Genomic DNA, 20,990 nt, shown 5'->3' on the forward strand with positions numbered 1-20,990 from the left:
AGATTTTTAAAAAATGTTTGATCCCTACTGGGTCATTTGAGCTTTGGTAGCAGATTACACCTAGACTTCACTCACCTAGAGATTTTTGATGAAATATCAAATACTGAATATAATATTGTGTATGCAGAGTTTACTCGTAAGATAGTCAAAGTGAGGTCAAACATATGATCTCCTTTATTGGTAATAGTGAATCTTAAAGTCTAAGTCTAAAGGAAAATTCTATATATCCACCCATCTTCTATACCGCTTATCCTTCAGGGTTGCGGGGAACCTGGAGCCTACCCCAGGGAGCATTGGGCACAAGGACAGGGTGCCAATCCATCACAGGGCACAATTACATACACATTCATACACTATGGACACTTTGGACATGCCAACCTGCCTACCGTACATGTCTTTGGACTGGGGGAGGAAACCAGAGTACCTGGAGGAAACCTCTAATGTCTTTTAAAGTCTTTTGTACTTTTATATACAGAATCTCTAAGCTAACTAAGTACTCTGTGATTTTCCAGTGTGGCTAGTTTCATTTTTTATAGTTCCTAGTCCCAGTTCTAGTTTCCACAGTTTCAATTTCGATTTCTCTTTATTTTTGTGTAACACTTTTAACGACAGTCTTTAGCACAAAGCAGCTTTACATCAGTAAGGGGAACTCCTTGAGGACATTCAAAAGAAACAATAAAAGGGAACAAGGGCAACTGATCCTCCTCTGGCTAACATCTGATAGTGGAATTACAGCACATAGTACAGTTTTACAGTGCAAAAGTACAAACAAGAGAGACTGTTGTATATACAGAAGATCTTTGAGAAGTCTGTACAAGTACAGTATACAGGAAATGAGGAGATGAGAGCCTGCAGTTCTTGCCTGGTTTCCCACTGAAGCTAAGCAGGGTTGAGCCTGGCCAGTACCTGGGTGGGAGACCTCCTGGGGAAAACAAAGGTTGCTGTTGGAAGTGGTATTAGTGAGGCCAGCAGGGAGTACTCATCCTGTAATGCCCCAGTATAATGAATGGAGACACTATACTGAAAAAAAAGCACTGTCTTTTGGATGAGTCATGGTCATTAAAAATCCCAGGTCACATATAGTAAAGGAGTAGGGGTATAGCCCTGGTGTCCTGGTGAAATTCCCCCATTGGCCCTTCTCTATCATGGCCCCCTAATAATCTCTATATCTGAATTGGCTACATCACCACTAATAGCTGGTGTGTGGTGTGGTTCTCGCATCATCCAGGTGGGTGCTACACACTAGTGGTGGTTGAAGAGGACCCCCCCCCCCCCCCATCCTATGTAAAGTGCTTTGAGTGTTTAGAAAGGCGCTATATAAATGCAACTGCAACTGTAACAGACTTGGGGCAATTCAAAAGGGTGTTTTTTATTTCCCTTTTTATTTTCCTTTGCTCATCACCACTCTCACACAAACATATATACATGTACTATATACCGCTGCTCACTGAAACACAGAACACTCATTAGCAAAACCCCCACAGGTGCAGGTTCATACCATTCACTCTCCTGACTCCAACCTCCATTCACAAACTGGTGCTCAACCAAGCCCCACCTCTACACACGTCAACCACTTTAAAGCTTTAAAGGTCGTTCTGGCGATGGTGGTTCCCTAGAGGGAGGAGTTGGGATCTGAGGTGTGCCTAAAAGTTCATCTCAACCAACCCCAGTCCCCTATGGAAACCATTTCTCCCCAGAGGTGGCCCAGATGCAAGCAAACTTGGTCACGCTAACCTCATACAGCACCACAGATTGCCTCATGTGTGGCTGTGCACAGTGGCCTCTACACAAGAAACACATAGTTTGGGAAGACCTCCAGGTAATACTTGACCTGGGGGTAACTGAGGAGACCCACATCAACTGGACCAGTTCTGTGGTCCTTGTAACTAAGGTGGATGGTTGGTACATGTCTTTGGACTGGGGAGGAAACCAGAGTACCTGGAGGAAACCTCTAATGTCTTTTAAAGTCTTTTGTACTTTTATATACAGAATCTCTAAGCTAACTAAGTACTCTGTGATTTTCCAGTGTGGCTAGTTTCATTTTTTATAGTTCCTAGTCCCAGTTCTAGTTTCCACAGTTTCAATTTCGATTTCTCTTTATTTTTGTGTAACACTTTTAACGACAGTCTTTAGCACAAAGCAGCTTTACATCAGTAAGGGGAACTCCTTGAGGACATTCAAAAGAAACAATAAAAGGGAACAAGGGCAACTGATCCTCCTCTGGCTAACATCTGATAGTGGAATTACAGCACATAGTACAGTTTTACAGTGCAAAAGTACAAACAAGAGAGACTGTTGTATATACAGAAGATCTTTGAGAAGTCTGTACAAGTACAGTATACAGGAAATGAGGAGATGAGAGCCTGCAGTTCTTGCCTGGTTTCCCACTGAAGCTAAACAGGGTTGAGCCTGGCCAGTACCTGGGTGGGAGACCTCCTGGGGAAAACTAAGGTTGCTGTTGGAAGTGGTATTAGTGAGGCCAGCAGGGAGTACTCATCCTGTAATGCCCCAGTATAATGAATGGAGACACTATACTGAAAAAAAAGCACTGTCTTTCGGATGAGTCATGGTCATTAAAAATCCCAGGTCAGATATAGTAAAGGAGTAGGGGTATAACCCTGGTGTCCTGGTGAAATTCCCCCATTGGCCCTTCTCTATCATGGCCCCCTAATAATCTCTATATCTGAATTGGCTACATCACCACTAATAGCTGGTGTGTGGTGTGGTTCTCGCATCATCCAGGTGGGTGCTACACACTAGTGGTGGTTGAAGAGGACCCCCCCCCCCCCCATCCTATGTAAAGTGCTTTGAGTGTTTAGAAAGGCGCTATATAAATGCAACTGCAACTGTAACAGACTTGGGGCAATTCAAAAGGGTGTTTTTTATTTCCCTTTTTATTTTCCTTTGCTCATCACCACTCTCACACAAACATATATACATGTACTATATACCGCTGCTCACTGAAACACAGAACACTCATTAGCAAAACCCCCACAGGTGCAGGTTCATACCACTCACTCTCCTGACTCCAACCTCCATTCACAAACTGGTGCTCAACCAAGCCCCACCTCTACACACGTCAACCACTTTAAAGCTTTAAAGGTCATTCTGGCGATGGTGGTTCCCTAGAGGGAGGAGTTGGGATCTGAGGTGTGCCTAAAAGTTCATCTTAACCAACCCCAGTCCCCTATGGAAACCATTTCTCCCCAGAGGTGGCCCAGATGCAAGCAAACTTGGTCACGCTAACCTCATACAGCACCACAGATTGCCTCATGTGTGGCTGTGCACAGTGGCCTCTACACAAGAAACACATAGTTTGGGAAGACCTCCAGGTAATACTTGTCCTGGGGGTAACTGAGGAGACCCACATCAACTGGACCAGTTCTGTGGTCCTTGTAACTAAGGTGGATGGTTGGGGTTCACTTCTCACTTTTTAAAAATCAAACTTTTTTTTTAATTTGAGGTATATTCAATGGTACGCATTGACAAATTGCTAAATTGGTCACGGCTCACTTCTCACTTTCATCTGATACTGGATTTAATTAAGAGACATCCTCTTGCTTCCAATGTGCCACACATATTCCAGCTTGGGTTACACCAATTAGTCAGAGTTAGGTTGTTCAGAGCCCCAGCCATGTTTCAATGACAAATGGACAGAATTCTCCAAAATGATCATCTAGAGCAAGGACTGACAGTGGACATGTAGCACCTGAGGGCTGTCCTGTCATACTTGAGACAACTTGAAGAGGAGTGTGTGTGTGGATGTGGAGAAGTGGAAGTCTTCTTCTAGGTAAATGCTACTCTTTCCCATTGTTGCAATCTCTTGTTTTGCTCTCCCGACTGTTTTACAGATGGTCAGTGTCCCAGGCAGTCAAAAGGGGAAAACATTATGTCCTTTAAACAGTTCACAATCTTAATCATTGCTGTATGGTTTAGCCAAAAATTCAGTGTTGCATTTACAGCTCATATCATGTTTACAGATATTTACAACCAATAGAACCATCCATCCATTTTCCATACTGCTTATTCTACACAGGGCACAAGGTGGGGAACACCCTGGACAGGTTGTCAAAAAATCGCAGGGCACAATCACACACATTCACACACCCATTCACTCACTACGGACAATGTGGAAATGCCAGTCAGCCTACAATGCACGTCTTTAGATTGAGCGGGGAAGCAGGAGCACCTAGGGAAAGCCCCTGAGGCATGGGGAGAACATGCAGGCTCCGCGCCTACAGGGTGGAGGCGAGATTTGAATCCCCAACCCTGGAGGTGCGAGGCAAGTGTGCTTACCACTAAGCCCCCACCCCCCATATCAACAGAAACTTCATTTGCATTTGTAAACTAACAGCAGAGTAACATTCCTGTTTGTCAAACTATATTTGAGCCTGTCCAGGAAGGTAATATGATACAGTGGCTTCCACTAATATTGGCAACCTTGGTAAATATGAGCAAAGAAAGCTGTGAAAACTTTCTTTATTGGTTAACCTTTTGATCTTTTGTTCAAAAAATTCACAAAAAATACTCTGCTTTCATGGATATCAAACAACTGCAAACAGAACACAGGTTTATCAAAAAAACCAAAAAACTTTTTTAAATATAGGTGTGCAACAATTATTGGCACCCTTTAAATCTATATTTTGTGCAACCTCCCTTTGCTAAGATAACAGCTCTGTGTCTTCTTCTATAATGCCTGATGAGGTTGTGTGTTGATTTTTGTGTTGATTTTGATGTATGTTTTGTATCATTGTTCTGCTGGAAGATCCAACCACGGCCCATTTTAAGCTTTATAGCAGAGGCAGTCAGGTTTTCATTTAACATCTGTTGATATTCGATAGAGTCCATGATACCATGTATCCTAACAAAATGTCCAGATCCTCTGGCAGAAAAAAAGCCCCAAAACATTAAAGATCCTCCACCATATTTAACCATGGGCATGAGGTACTTTTCCATATGGCTACCTCTCTGTGTGCACCAAAACCACCTCTGGTGTTTATTACCAAAAAGCTCTATTTTGGTTTCATCTGACCATAGAACCCAATCCCATTTGAAGTTCCAGTAGTGTCTGGCAATCTGAAGATGCTTGAGGCTTAAAAAAAAATTTTTTATGAGAGTAAAGGCTTTTTTTCTTGAAACCCTTCCAAACTATTTATGGTGATGTAGGTGACTTCGGGTTGTAGTTTTGGAGACTTTTTGACCCCAAGATGCAACTAACTTCTGCAGTTCTCCAGCTGTGATCCTTGGAGATTTATTAATCCCACTCAGTATTCCACTCATAATTCCACTAGAGTATTCCACTCGAACCATCCTCTACACAGTGCGTTGAGAGAATATTGACAGACGTCCAATTCCAGGTTGATTCATAACATTTCCAGTTGACTGGAACTTAATTATTGCCCTGATGGTGGAAATGGGCATTTCCGATGCTTGTGCTATTTTCTTATAGACACTTCCCATTTTGTGAAGCTCACCAACCTTTTGCCGCACATCACAGCTATATTCCTTGATCTTACCTATTGTTATGAATGACTAAGGAAAATTGGTCTATGTGTTACCCCATATATTAAACAATATTAGTGGAGGGGGTTATATGTGGTGTCAATAATGCACTAAGATTAAGAATATTGTTCACTTAATCTTTTTAAACAGTGCTGTTTTTGATAATGATAAGGCCTAATCCAAATGGAAATAACTATTGTGTACAACCTCTACTCAATTAGAGTTTTTTCACTTATTCCCTAGTCCTTTGTGTTTACAGTCTCTTTGTGATTTTGAACTTTGGTTATGGGTTTGCCTGATTTATTAAGATTATATTTCCTGGTTGTATGTTTGATCAAACCCAAGGGGATTATGACAATGATTTGTGCACTAGAGTCCACCTGGCTCCTGTGTGCTACAACTGCAAATGTATTGATATTATGATAAACAGTAAGTGGTCCTATTAATTCCATGTTAAAGAAAGACCTGTTAATTACACTTTGAATTACACTTTGAATTTCAAATGATTGTTTCATTTATTTGCATTATGCCATTTTAGATATTATATCATATTTTAGACTTTATCAAATACAGTGCTTTTGAAAACCAAAAGAAGAGGACCTCCTGCCTTATTTTAAGTCTGTAGTTCATCACACTCAGAACAGAATTTGAATGGTGTAAAACAGGCGGATGGAAAAATTGGCAATTGAAGTCTTCTGACAGCAGATGGAGCTAAAGGAAAAGGTAGGCAGACCCTGGAATTTACTCCTACAGCATTAAATTAACACTTTGACTCTATTATTGATGAATTTGACAACTTACCATATTTAACCGACAAGTACAGCATACACTGTGCTGCTAGTTTTTTAGGTATATATATATATATATATATATATATATATATATATATATATATATATATATATATATATATCCAGGAGAGAGAGAGAGAGAGAGAGAGAGAGAGAGAGGTTTAAGTTGCCATTAAACATTTAAACAATGAAACAGAAATATTTCCATTGTAATGTAATGTAGGCCCCAGGGTTTCTCAAACATTTAGCTTATTTTAAGAACAACAAGGCAAATAAGTAGCAACATATTAATTTATTTGAGTCATTAGACCTTTTCATTCCTGCATTAACATCACTGTTAGATTTACTCTAACAATATTTATACTTGTTTTCGAATTATCAACTGACTAGTCAATTACTCTTACAACTATGATAACTAAATAATAACAATAACAGCATTAATATAGCAATACAATCCGGAACCTCGTGGATATACTGTACATATACTGACACCACTTTAAGAGCCATGTATGTAGAAAATAAAATTATGTGGTTAGACTATAAAATATGCACGTTATATACACTGTAATAAGATGTTTTGATAAGTAAGATTATGACATGACCTGTTTCTATCATGTAATGTGACTGTAAATCTTTTGGATTGCCAATGAGTCATTTGGACCACTGTCAAAGAATATTCCCTCTTTAGTTCCAGGGAATGGAGGAGTCTTGATAAAAGGAAGAAGAGTGAAAACAGCATCAGCAGAGAGAGAGAGAGAGAGAGAGAGAGAGAGATGTAAAGGGAGAAAAAGAGTCAGATAAAAAGAGATGTAAAGGGAGAAAAAGAGTCAGATAAAGAGAGATGTAAAGGGAGAAAAAGAGTCAGAGAGAAAGAGAAAGAGCGAGAGAGAGAGAGAGAGAGAGAGAGATGTAAAGGGAGAAAAAGAGTCAGATAAAAAGAGATGTAAAGGGAGAAAAAGAGTCAGAGAGAAAGAGAAAGAGCGAGAGAGAGAGAGAGAGAGAGAGATGTAAAGGGAGAAAAAGAGTCAGAGAGAAAGAGAAAGAGCAAAAGAGAGAGAGAGATGTAAAGGGAGTAAAAGAGTCAGAGAGACAGAGTGAGAGAGAGAGAGAGAGAGAAAGAGAGAGAGAGAAGAATGTGGTGTTGCATGAGGGAGCGTTCCTTGGCATTTTATTTCTGTTGCCAAGGAAACCAATGAAATGACAAGTATCTGGGAACATCCCAACTCTCTCTTTCTCTCTCTCTCTCTCTCTCTCTTTCACACACAAACACACACACACACACACACACACACACACACACACACAGTGTGAACATATCAGAGTAAATATGATACTAATTAACTGAATGCAATAATTGGAATAATCAGTTGGTTGTTTTGGCATGAATGTGAAGAAACACTGCGCATTGGAGCCAAAATCATACCTTCTTTCATCAAATGCGAGTTATCTGCAGCCTAATTAACACATTTACTGGTTTCATTATATCTGCATGTAATCATTAATTTACTTTTGGAGTTATTATTATATTCAGTATGATTTAAATTGGCCTGCTAAATTAGACTAAACTGGCATCTTTACACAGAAAGATTGGATTTAAAAAAAAAAAAAAATTCATTTAAGTTTCTGTGCAACTTGAAGGCCTTACAGGAGATTTGATCTTGTTCACTCTCAACCAAATTTCAACAAATTAGAACTTCATTTCAACTGCAAGAAAAATGCAATTAATTACATATTTGATCAAACGTAGTCAAAAATAATGACATTTCTTCCAGCACCTATTGTACATTTGGGTTTAAAGCAAATCATGTTTACATTTAGTCGCTGCTATTCTCTAAAGTGAACGGGAGGCTTATATGTGAGGCAGAATCCAGATTTTCTGTTCATATAAAATAAAGTTAAATAAATACTCCAGAATTTTGCACCCCATTCTCTGTAGAGCACCTATTTATGCATACATATTCAAAAATATTTTTATTGAGAAAGAAAACATACTTCCTGTCACATAGAAACAATACCATTCTCATTTTTGTTATACATACATATACACTCATACATACATATACACACATACATACATACAAAATGAAAGAGTACAATCAACTAAACAACCCATCCCCTCTCCCACACCACCCTGGCTCATCATGGCTAACCAATATCTATATCCGGTTATGTATACATTATAAAAACCAACAACAGGCACAAAAATTCAAGTGGGAAGTCTATGTAACTCCATACAATATGAAATAAAAGGTTGCCATTTATTAAAATAAATAAATAAATAAATAAATAAAAAACCTTGTCAGTCATCGTATATTTTGTTTTCTCGAGTTTAAAAAAAAACATCATGTCCTTTAGCCACTGAGAGATGGATGGATATTTACCAGACTTCCAATGCAACAGTAGGGAACACCTTGCTATTAGGGATGTGAAAGCGATAATATATTTTTGTACAGAGCTTAATGAAACTGAGGCATCAGGAATCCCAAATATAGCAACCAATGGGCAAGGTTTTAAATCTACTCCGAGAATAGTGGACATGATAGTAAAGAAACCAATCCAAAAACCATAGAGATCAGGGCAGAAGAAAAACATGTGGCCAAGATCCTCTCTCCTTTCGCCGAGCCCCACACGAATTTATGGAGATACTAGAGATCCAGATCCTTTCTGCCTCTGGATGGAGCTCAAATCTTCTCTAATTCCAGACTGCTGGGACTACGGCTGCTCCTAAGGCCATACAGACTTCATATAAATCCATAATGAACTTTTTCACACTAACTGTTGTTACCCAGATGAGGATGGGTTCCCTTCTGAGTCGGGTTCCTCTCAAGGTTTCTTCCTCTTAAAACATCTTAGGGAGTTTTTCCTTGCCACCGTCGCCACTCAGTGGCTTGCTCAGTTGGGATAAATTCACACCTTTAATATTTGTATACCATGTTGATATTTCTGTAAAGCTGCTTTGAGACAATGTCTATTGTAAAAAGCGCTATACAAATAAAATTGAATTGAATTGAATTGAAGATGACAGGGAGAGCCATGGCATTTATCACACTTGTCCTCTACTTCTCGATATATTACAGAAAGTCTCGACTTTTTACTATGTAAAACTTTGAATTGGATGAGCCCAAATATTTATGCATACATATGTGAAATTAAATACATTTGAACACATCTGGTTGTGATGAGAGAAGAACAGAATACGCTTATGCCTACGGTTTTCCCATAGGCGTCTTCTATTAATTCCGTCAATTAACATTTCAATACCTGACACTATAACAGTGAAGGTCTCAGGGAGGAACTAATGACTTATGGAAGTGAGTCAAACAAAACGAAATGGTTGAAATACACACTGATGATGGATTTACAAAGCAAAAGCGAGTGAAACTCATAGCACTTTTACAGATTCTATGGATGGTTCATTCTGAATTTAGTCTCTTCAGATGAAATGCAGCAGAACACTCACTCTTTCACACATATAGTACACACAAGGTGCACTAAACCATCATTTATATTCACCACTAGTGACTAATCTCAAGATTTCCATTATAATGCATACATGCTGACTATCAGTTAGGAGGAATTGTTTCCATTTCTGGTGTATTGTTCTCCGGAGTGAACAATGACGACATCAAAATTAGGTCTGAAGATGTGCGGCTGATATACTAATAATACAATTTTTTTTTTTTTTTTAAAGGTAATACATTTACTAATAATAATTACTCAAGTTAATTACAAGTAGTAATAAAAATGTAAAGTGTATATGCCTCAGAGGAGCAAACCAGTAATGTTTTATAGTCTATTAGCCTTTAGTATAATGAAATACATAATGCATAACACATTATACATTGATGCATTCATTAATGACCCTCTTATAATTTTATTCATTCTTTTATTCTCTCTCTCTCCATTATCACATTTGCATGAACCACCATGACTTGATGTTACATGAATATACTTTTTGTGCTGTTAGAAATACACAAACATTCTAGTCAGTGGCATCCACACCTATATACAGACATTCTTTGCAGACATCATTTCTGTTCAACCTTATCCTGCTATAAACCCTTCTCTAATATGCACAATATGTATTTTGCACAAATGGGGCATTTAGAGAGCCCCAAAGAGAAAGATGAGGGCAACAGTGCAATGGAAAATCCACAAGGTAATTACAAGGAAGCTTCGAAAGGAACCAGGACTCTAAAGGAAAGCCGTCCTCTTCTAACATAACGTGACTTTAATGGATCGTTAATGCACTTATGCACTAACGCAACAAATTCTGATGAGAAAAGAACATTAAGCAAGACACAGAGGACTAATCAACTGCAGGCTATCCTCCACACCGGTCTGTCACTTAGTCATTCATTCATTCATCTTCACTGTAGGATAAAAACACAGACACTGTTTTATCTGTAAGTTTGAGTTGAACATGTATAAGAGATAAAAGCACAAGCACTATAAGAAGCCATGTATTGGACTTTACATCAAAATGTACTAAGAATCAACACACACACACACACACACACACACACACACACACACACACACACACACACACACACACAGAACTGAGACAATAGGGTTTCACTTATTATTGTTTGCAAAATGAGTCATCCTGCAGAAGTGTGTCAAGGATGTCATTATGACTCATTCCCAAAGGCTATTTTTTCTTTTTCAATTTACTGCCATTAGAAGTAGAAAAAAGAAATCTCAAAAACACGCCTGCTCTGTTTAAAGATCTTAATATTTTTCTAAGCGAGAAGCATGTTACATTCCCAGATCTACACCGCCTCTTACAGTGAACCTTCCCCCCCCACTCCTGCAATCCAATAAGATATTATCCAAATCCTAGAGCTAGGAGGAGATGCAGAGGGAGAAGCAAATACAAACAGATCATCTAACAAGAAATAAGGACATTAACATGAAAGATCTTGTCCTATACTCTCTTTCTCACCTGGATTGATTAGAGGATCAGAAATTTTTTTTTGTAATAAATAGAAAACACAGAGAGAAAGGAATATTTCCATGCTTAGAATCTTTCAAAAAAAAAAAAAAAAAAGTGCAAAATGACATTTCTGCACTATTTTCCACAAATGCAGTTGATCAGTCAAATAATCAAATAATCTCTCACATTTGCTTCTTTAGCTTTTCACTGGCGATACGAAGCTATTGAACTAATAGAAAAGGCAAACTCAAAGGCCTCAAGCTGCAAAAACAAGATTAAAGGATAAAATTATGATGTACATTGTCTGTCATTTCTATCCATCGTTAGAAATGACCGAGAAATTACAGCTAGAGTGAATACTTTATCAAGGTGTGGTTAGGGGTGCTGCTCCTCTCACTTCCTGTGAACCAAGTGTGTGCAGTTCACTGCTCAGTCTCACAGATTTAATAAACTAGAAATCAACTTATAGAAGTTAGCTTATATTGCAGAACGCTGGGGCTGTTGATATGAAGACTGTCCATTCTCCATCATTATCAACTGTTATACAGTATTTACAATTATTCTTAACCATCTGTCATTTGCACATCAGGATCTGTCATTACACTGCAAAAAACACTGTCTTACCAAAAGTGAAATTATCTAGAATAAATTATTTTTTTAAAAATAAGATTCCAAGATATAAGAATATTAAACCTCTTTCATGACTTGACATTTGTTGTTGATGTTGTTGTTGTTGTTGTTTTCTTCAAATTTCCTTCTCAAAATAATCTCGAACATCCACTGACAAAGCCACGACTCACGTGCTGCTGGCAAACATAGTCCCCTGTGTATAGAGATTTTGGGAAACCCTTTGTATATATAAATCGGTTTAAAATTGTACAACAAGTAAGTGACAAAATGTCAAAAATACATTGATATAATGAACAACTGCAATGTGTTACTTTTTCACCAGAGCATTTAATACAGGCATGCACGTACACCAGTTTGTAAGGCCACTAAGCTGCGGGTAATATAATGTAAGCTGTTATTGTGGCGATATAGACTATCCTTTTGTACTATAATTTCTGAGAATATAGTCTAAGTTTTTGTCATGTTCAAATAAGGCTAACACTATGAATATGTTGCTTTATTAAATAATGAAACAGCAACACACCTGATGTGACCTGTAACTAACAACACAAGTCTTGTATTGTACTTATAATGTACTGAATTGTAGCTTGTAGCTTACATCCTGTGCTGCTCCAATGTATTTTTATCCAGCCATACTGACAGACTGCATAGTTATCTAAGCATTTGTACATTATTTCTTAAATTTCTGTTCTTTGGACAGCTTTAAAAAGCAAAGAGCAGTCACCTTAAATGATCTATAGTAATGTATCAATGCATATATATATATATATATATATATATATATATATATATATATATATATATATATATATATACACACATATATATATATATGCACATTAATGTCACAGGCTTATACAATATAAATATTGCTCTACATGCATTCTATTTATGTTTAGACGAGGAGGAATAATTGCTTTTTTTTGCCTGCACACTTGCCAAAATTTTAAAAGTGCTCAGCATCATTCATGAGTCCCATTCATGCAATTTGTTGTACCTACTGTAAAAAAAAAAAAAAAAAGAAAAAAAAATAGCCTGAATATGAGCCTAGTTATTAAAAGATGAATGCATAAAAGCCTCCTCTCTCATTCTGAGTGCATAAAAAAAGATCAGTACATCATAATAATGCCAAATTCTCTCAATTGAAATGTTAAGCACTTGTTTGCTTTATAGTAGAAATATGTTTGGAAAAAACATAAAACATATAAACAAAAAAAGCCTGATTACTAAGTACCTTGCAAGTGTGCCTCTCTGTGAGAGTGTGGTTTAACCTTTCATATTCATTGTGGTGAAGTTCACGCGCCGCATTTTCAGAGTAAACTGTATGTTGACTTCCGATATGCATGCAAAACTTCAAGCTAGCACTTTTTTCCAAAAAGAAATGAAACTTAACCACATAGAGTTACCACTCCCCCACTGCTGCTTATCAACCCAGTTTCAGGAGTCAGTATTCATCCAATAAAGGAATGGTTTGGGCAATTTTTTTCTTACTTAGCTCCCAGTTCAGCATTGCACATGCCTTGTATGCCTTGTAAGTTCAACATGCTATGTAAAATCTGGTCTGTTAAAAACACCACCTGGTCTTCACCTGTCCAGTTTGGGTGAGCTGCTGCTCAGGGTAGCCTCAGATTCCTGTTCTTGGCTGTCAGGAGTGGAACCTGATGTGGTCTTCTACTGTTGTAGCTCATCTGCCACAAGGTTTGACATTCTCAGATGTTTTACTGCTCACTACAGTTGTAATGAGTGTCTACTTGAGCTAACATAGCCTGCCTGTCAGTTCAAACCAGTCTCTGGTTCATTCTCCCCTGACCTCTCTCATGAATGCAGAACTGACACTCACCGGATGTTTTTTGTTTGTTTTTGTTTTTTTGTTTTTTTTGCACCATTTTGTGTAAACTCTAGAGACTGTTGTGTTTGTGTGAAATTCCCAGGAAATCAGCAGTTTCTGAAACACTCAAGCCATACTGTCTGGCAACAGTAAGCATGCTACTGTCAAACTCACTTGTCAAGATCACATTTTTGCCCATTGTGACATTAACTGAAGCTATTGCCTGTATCTGTACGATCTTATACACTGTGCTGCTGTCGCGTGATTGTCTGAAGGGATGATTGTATGAATGAGCAGGTTTATATATACAGTATTTCTAATAGAGTGAATAAGTACATCGTGCTTGAGAGCCCTCAATGCACACAGGGGTGGCTTGGGCACATCCTCTTGATAGGATTATTAATAAACCACAAGTCTTGATCCCATTGTGAGATCTTTGGTTAGAGATGTTCTTCACTGCTAAGAAAACGCCATTATATTGTGCAAAATAACTGGTTTCATATATATAGTGGTACTTGGGCAGATGTACCAGATTTCAGCCACATGTGGCCCAAATGTGCATGCTATCTGAGTTTGTCTTTTTCAGTGACACATTCCATCATGGTGAAATATCAGCTCACTCTCTTTAACAGAACAAATTTAATAATAACGAGAATTAAAAAAAAAAAAAAAGCCAAAAGATTAGAGCAAAGAAACAAGCAAACAGGAAAACTCCACTAGTTCTAAAATAAACTGCCCTGGCAGGCCAGAACGAAACAGAGTAAATCTCCTTAAATCTTTATTATTATTATTATTATTATTATTATTTTTAGAACATCCTTATGCTGTAATTTGGTTATTTTTATTTCACTCCGCACTCTCAGTTTCCACAGTGTTACGATGTTCACTTTACATTCAGTTCTGCCAGCGTTCATGTTATGCAGTGTATAATGAGTGTTCAGGAAGGGCGTGTGTCCTTCAGCCTGCTACTTTGGCACAAACCTGTTATGAATTTCTCACCAATTCTCTATATTTAAATGGACACATTTCCTATCAAACCCTTCCTCAATTACAGACAGCAATTCCAAAAAAGTGTGTTGCCTGGCAACGGTATGATGTAGCAGCAGGATAATTTTCCCACAACTTGATGAAAAATACAAAGAATTAATGGCCACACATTCAAGGGCGGGGCAAAAAACAGATGTAAATCAATCTTTGGAGCAAAATAGATATACAGCACTGAATCTGCGACTGAAGCTCCTTTATGTTCTTATTCTTTTAGGTGTCATGTACTATGTTTTTTTTCCCCATAAATTGACTATCTATCTATCTATCTATCCATCCGTCCATCCATCTATCTATCTATCTCATGATGGAAAATACCTAAGAACTTGTACAGCTCAGCTGCAGTGAGGGGTTAGAAGAATAAAGTATGAATAATGGGTATGAATATGAATGAATAACTCCATCAACATACAGTAACTACTAGCTATTAGTGAGTGAGCTAAGATCTCCCTGCAGTTTATGTGTTTTTAGATAAAAACATACCCCTTGTGGGCAGCATAGTGGTGCAGTGATCTGGGTTTCCTCTGGGTTTCCCAGTTTCCTCCCACTCTCCAAAAACCAAACCATGCAGGTAGGTCAAATGGCTGCACAGTATTTCCCATAGTTGTGAATGTGTGTGTGTGTGTGTGTGTGTGTGTGTGTGTGTGTATCATGCCTTGAAAAGGACTGGCATCCCATCTGGGTTGAATTCTCCCTTCTTGCACACAGTGTCAATAGGATTGGTTACAGATTTACAGTGGTCTATCCTGACCTGGATAAAGCAGTTACTGAGGATGTATGAATGAATGAATGAATGAATGAATGAATGAATGAACATATGCCTTGTGGTCAAACTGCTAAGCCATGCTAATTCTTACCAGTTAGCTCTAGAGATTTTTTTTTATCCAGTGTTATGAAAATGAAAGGAAATAATAATAATCTCTAGCACTAACTGGCAAAAATGAACGCTGTACCAATTTAGACCACAAACTAATTATCTTCTGATATTTCTTTTAATATATTGCCTTTCCAGAGCAGTTCAACTATAGAAAAAAATGTGACTTCAGGTTGGCTAAAATGGTCAAACTGCAGATGGTAATGATTTTTCGGTCAACTGTTTGTGTTATTACTCAACCCAGAGAAAATAAAAGACAGAGAATCTGGAAATTTAGCTTAGGAACAAGCTTTTTACATTTTTTCTTTTATTTGATACCTTTCCCTTCAGGGCTTCCATAATTATTACTTTATGAAACGTCTATTGCTGAAGCAAACAATAATATTTTGACGTGAAATAAATACAAACTTCAGACACTACATATGCATTGGCTGATGCTCTATAGTACATATGGAGAAAAGAGAGCAATGTGAATGTAAAATTTTTGATTAACGTTATATAGAGTAAAAAGTACACTACATTTACTTTTCAATGTGATCTAGATCCTTGTAATTGCTCTTTATATTCCTCTGTGTTTGTCATTTCTAGTGAAGGTCGAGGAGCCTCTTACTCTTCAAAACTAACAGGCCTGTATCATGAGCAGAAATCTTTATTGCCATTGCCATATTGTTTTTCTTTTTTGTGCACCAAGATGTACAGGTGAAAGCCCGTAAATTTCGCTAAATTTCCACTATGACAGAATTAGTTTCCTTATGACTCAGCATAGACAAGTATCAACTGCATTAGCTTTAAGTAAGTCTTTCTTTGGAATCTTCTTTTGCTGTCATGCTCTTTACTTCTCTTTCTTCAGTCTATCATGTGTGTACAAGCTTTCATAGCATGATATAGTAATATTTAATATAATATAATATAACATAATATAAAGGACAGTATTTACTCATTTGGTTATTTTACCTCTGGACAGAATTGAGCTTTACATAAGTTAGTGTGCAAACAATGACTGACTGTACCTTATTAAATGGAAGTCTTCATATTTCTCATTAAATTTATGTTGAGGTCATTTCCTCATGTTAACAGGAAGCGTGCTCTTCCTGTCTATTATTTGGTTAAGAAACATTTGCATGCAATCTTCCATGTAATGAACTTTTTTTTAAAATTTATTTTCAGAACAATCTATAATGTAATTATTCATTTTTTTTTTTTTTTGCTTGTTGTAAAAGTTGAGCATTTTAAAATATGTAATCCCATAATCCTGTTTCATAGAACAGCTACTATTGCGTACACTTCAAACTGTCTTCACTTCACACATCTTCAAGTTAGCTAATCCAAAATATGTTGTATGTAACTGTGAGTAAGCATGTGAATGCAACGTTTAAGTTGGTAAGAGTCACATGACATTCATGTGATTGAGCGCACTGACCATGTGGCATTTAATGAGGCTGAATCCTTTCTTTAAAGGTATATTTACATTAAACAAATGCAGTATCGTTATGGAAGTACAAAGCTGATAAATTTGAGATTATTGTAAGATAAGGTTATTATAAAGTGTAACGATCTAGCTATATAGTCTATCTTTTCTTACTCTAGTTCTATAACATACAGGTGCATCTTTAAAAAATCGAACATTGTGGAAAAGTTTTTTTTTTTCCCGAAATTTAATTAAAAAAGTGGAACTTTCATATACTATAGATTCATTACATATTGTGAAATATTTCAAGCCTTTTTTTGTTTTAATCTTGATGATTATGGCTTACAGCTCATGGAAATCAAAAATCCAGTATCTCAAAATGTTAGAATAAAGAATACAGAAATGTCGACCTTCTGAAAAGTATGTTAATTTATGCACTCAATACTTGGTTGGTCAGGGCTTTAATCCTTTCGCATGAATTACTGCATTAATGCGGTGTGGCATGGAGGCCATCAGCCTGTGGCACTGCTGGGGTGTTCTGGAAGCCCAGGTTGCTTTGATAGCGGCCTTCAGCTCGTCTGTACTGTTGGGTCTGGTGTCTCATAGATTCTCTATGGGGTTCAGGTCAAGTGAGTTGGCTGGCCAATCAAGCACAGTAATATCATGGTCAGCAAACCAGTTACTAGTAGTTTTGGCACTGTGGGCAGGTGCCAAGTCCTGCTGGAAAAGGAAATCAGCATCTCCATAAAGCTCGTCAACAGATGGAATCATGAAGTTCTCTAAAATCTCCTGGTAGATGCTGCATTGACTCTCGACTTGAGAAAACACAGTGGACCAACACCAGCAGATGACATGGCACCCCAAATCATCACTGTCTGTGGAAACTTCACACTGGACTTCAAGCAACGTGGATTCTGTTCCTCTCCACTCTTCCTCCAGACTCTGGGACCTCGATTTCCAAATGAAATACAACATTTACTTTCATCTTCCCCATGATTGTGGTTGTGTACTGAACCAGACTGAGAGATTAAAGCCTCAGGAAACCTTTGCAGGGGTTTGGAGTTAATTAGCTGATTAGAGCTCTTCTCAGGTCGACATTTCGGTATTATAAATTCTTTATTCTAATATTTTGAGATACTGAATTTTTTTTTTTTCCATGAGCTTTCAGACATAACCATCAAGATTAAAACAAATAAACAAAAAAGTATCGAAATATTTCACTTTATGTGTAATGAATCTATAATATATCAAAGTCCCACTTTTTGAATTAAATTAAGGGAAAAAAACCCCACTTTTTCATGATATTGGAATTTTCTGAGATGCACCTATATATGTGCTTGCTTTTTTGTTTACCATGCAAATTCAGTGATGACGCCATTAAAGTGTAAGAGTAAAACAACTCCATAACATTCTGAAATGTTTTTACTCTTTTATGGGCAGTGGGTGATTTACAGTATTGTTCAACAACCGTTTCGTTTTAGTGGGATGCATAAATAGTCACAGGATATTGGTTAAGTGTCTCTGCCCCTGCATCGCTGTCATATGGTTATACTTGATTTGACTTTTTTCCCCTTGGTAAGAAGGATACTTTCTGATTCTGGTAAATAATAATAATAATAATATTAATAATAATAATAATAATAATAATAATAATAAAACATTACAAAAGCTCTTTTTTTCTCAGTGCATCACAATGTTGTATTAAAACTAGATTTTACTATTAGGTACTAAAATCAGTACACAATCTATGTACAAAGTTCTCAAGGGAAGCATTGGGTCATACAGCAAAGTAGAAAAGTCCATTTTTTGCATAGATGATGAAACATTTCCATACAGTATCCAGTGTTTTTTTTTCTTTCTTTTTTTTTTTTTTTTTACAAAGTGGTAGAAATAAGGAACGATGTACCAATCCGTACTGTCCCCTTTTGAAAAACAGAAAAAAACAAAACAATTAACCAACCAAAAAAAAAAAAAAAAAAAAAAAAAAATTCCAACATGAGAGCACCTGTTTCTCAGGCCAAAATAAATATCTCAAATATATTATTTAATTCTATACACCAATCCTTCAAATCTAATTACACTTATAAATATCAATATCATTTGGTCTCTGAAGGGAAAATGCAGACAGATCTGGTAGTTAATCACAACTGTTCAACAGGAACATTGGGTGTTTCTCAATATGTGTTCTTGTGTACTGCTGCAAGTTCAGTGCTTCTAATGAAGTATGCAAGGATGGTTCTAACAGCTGGGTTATGTGCTTCCCACATATCAGTGATTCATCGATACGTGACTAATGAGAATGAATTGAAAGTTCTGTACTTCGTTGGAATACACTAATGGGTAGAATAGATGAATCACCTCAGGATGAGACTCCTGAGATGGCACCAGGCTGTTATTTGCGGATGTGCATATGTACACATATTCTGAATTCTTACAGTGTTGATTGTGCATATCCAAAAAATAAATAAAAAATTAGGCACAGGTATATGGCGCTATGAAAGCCGTAAACATGCTCCCTTTGTTCAGAATCTACCGCTAAGTCAAAGTCATACCGTAAGTATCACAGCCACCTTGCTAGCCTATTCGATTATTTACACATCAGTTTAAAAATGCTCATTTGTTTTTTTTAATTTTTCATTTATTTATTTTTTTTTAACAGCTGTCTGTCTGTTTTGGATAATGATCTATTCATAATCAATTTGAATGAATACTAACCGATGTATGATTGCCTCAGGCCTCAGTTCATTTCAGTCCCTGCAGGATCACAGAAATCAACACAAACGCAAGGAAACGCTGCAAAATTTTTCAAAATTACCACAGATTTTCCGCAGATTTGGGCCATGTGACGTTATCACAATGCGTGTTCGGCCAAATCCCTCTTCGATTCACGTGTGTCTGACATGAATACAGGAAAAGGCCTCATTTACCAATAAACAACGCTGCAAAAGACCGTGCAAAACTATTTCGTGCGATTGCGATTTCGCAATTCAAGTAGTTTTCCGCCAAAAAAAAAAAAGTCTAAAAAAACACTCTGCTAAATCCTGTACAGACTTGTTTTTTCTTTTTTTCTTTTTTTTTTAAATGCATTGATCCAATACACCCGATCCTAGTGTAATACATGCAGCCATGTCATGTCAACTACAGACTTAGCAAGCATTTATTTAAATGCTTCGGAAGCTGCTATTAGCACTACAGGTAAGTATCAGTAATGAAGCACATGTCAAATTGATCCTAGTTGGTGATATTAAGGTAGATTTGTGAGAATTCAAGTCCACTCTTCTCCTTTTTGGTATTGAGAAACACCCTCTGTAGTCCTTAAAACTGCTATTCGTAATAGAAATGATCTTTCCAAAAAGACATCTGCTTCAGTAACCTCAACATCCACACGAAGTACATCAGACCGTCGCTCCGTATTTCTTCAAGAGTTGTCACCGTCATCCGTTACATCCTTACATATAATCCTTTCATCATAAACAGCAGAGGGGTTAGCAGAAGTTCTTCAGCAGAAGTTCTTCAGGAAAGCGCTGTGCTTTGAGCATCGCAGCATATAGCTAGTTGTGCAGTTTTGAACAAAAAAATTTCTGACGGTGTGAGAACCCCTGAGCAGTGTGTATCAAGCGTATTTATTTATCCACTGAGAGAAATAGATGTTAGTCTGTGTTAGCTTAATTAGCATACTGGGAGTAGAAGGCCACTTTAACACGCTCGATCTGGTGACAGAGTTTGATTGCAGGGCCGAGTTTTAAATCCATACACTCCTGAACAGTGGGCAGGGTCAGCAACAACAAGGCCTGACCATCAATGTCCTACAGAGAGAAAGTGAGAGAGAATAATTATTCACTGCGTCTAAATTAGCTGGCCATGTCATGCAGTTCAACAATGAGGATATGTCCTGGCCTGCTTTTAATCTTTGGTTAATAAACTAATCTAATTTTGCTGTATTACTAGGTCTAAGTGTGTGTGTGTGTGTGTGT

The 20,990-nt window shown here is 37.3% G+C and overlaps 1 protein-coding gene across 4 annotated transcripts in view; it reads right to left on the bottom strand.

Annotated features, from left to right (window-relative positions):
• Positions 1-15,886: 15,886 nt before the first annotated feature.
• sfmbt2 (Scm like with four mbt domains 2) overlaps positions 15,887-20,990 on the bottom strand; it is a 64,257-nt gene continuing 59,153 nt past the window's right edge. For all 4 annotated transcript variants that reach the window (XM_053649957.1, XM_053649958.1, XM_053649956.1 and 1 more), the window contains one exon: positions 15,887-20,822. In XM_053649957.1, coding sequence (XP_053505932.1) covers positions 20,682-20,822 — 141 coding nt within the window. In that variant the 3' untranslated portion in view covers positions 15,887-20,681. The remainder of the gene's footprint in view (positions 20,823-20,990) is intronic.

Source organism: Ictalurus furcatus, chromosome 19 (genome assembly GCF_023375685.1).
Source record: "Ictalurus furcatus strain D&B chromosome 19, Billie_1.0, whole genome shotgun sequence".
Taxonomy (NCBI): domain Eukaryota; kingdom Metazoa; phylum Chordata; class Actinopteri; order Siluriformes; family Ictaluridae; genus Ictalurus; species Ictalurus furcatus.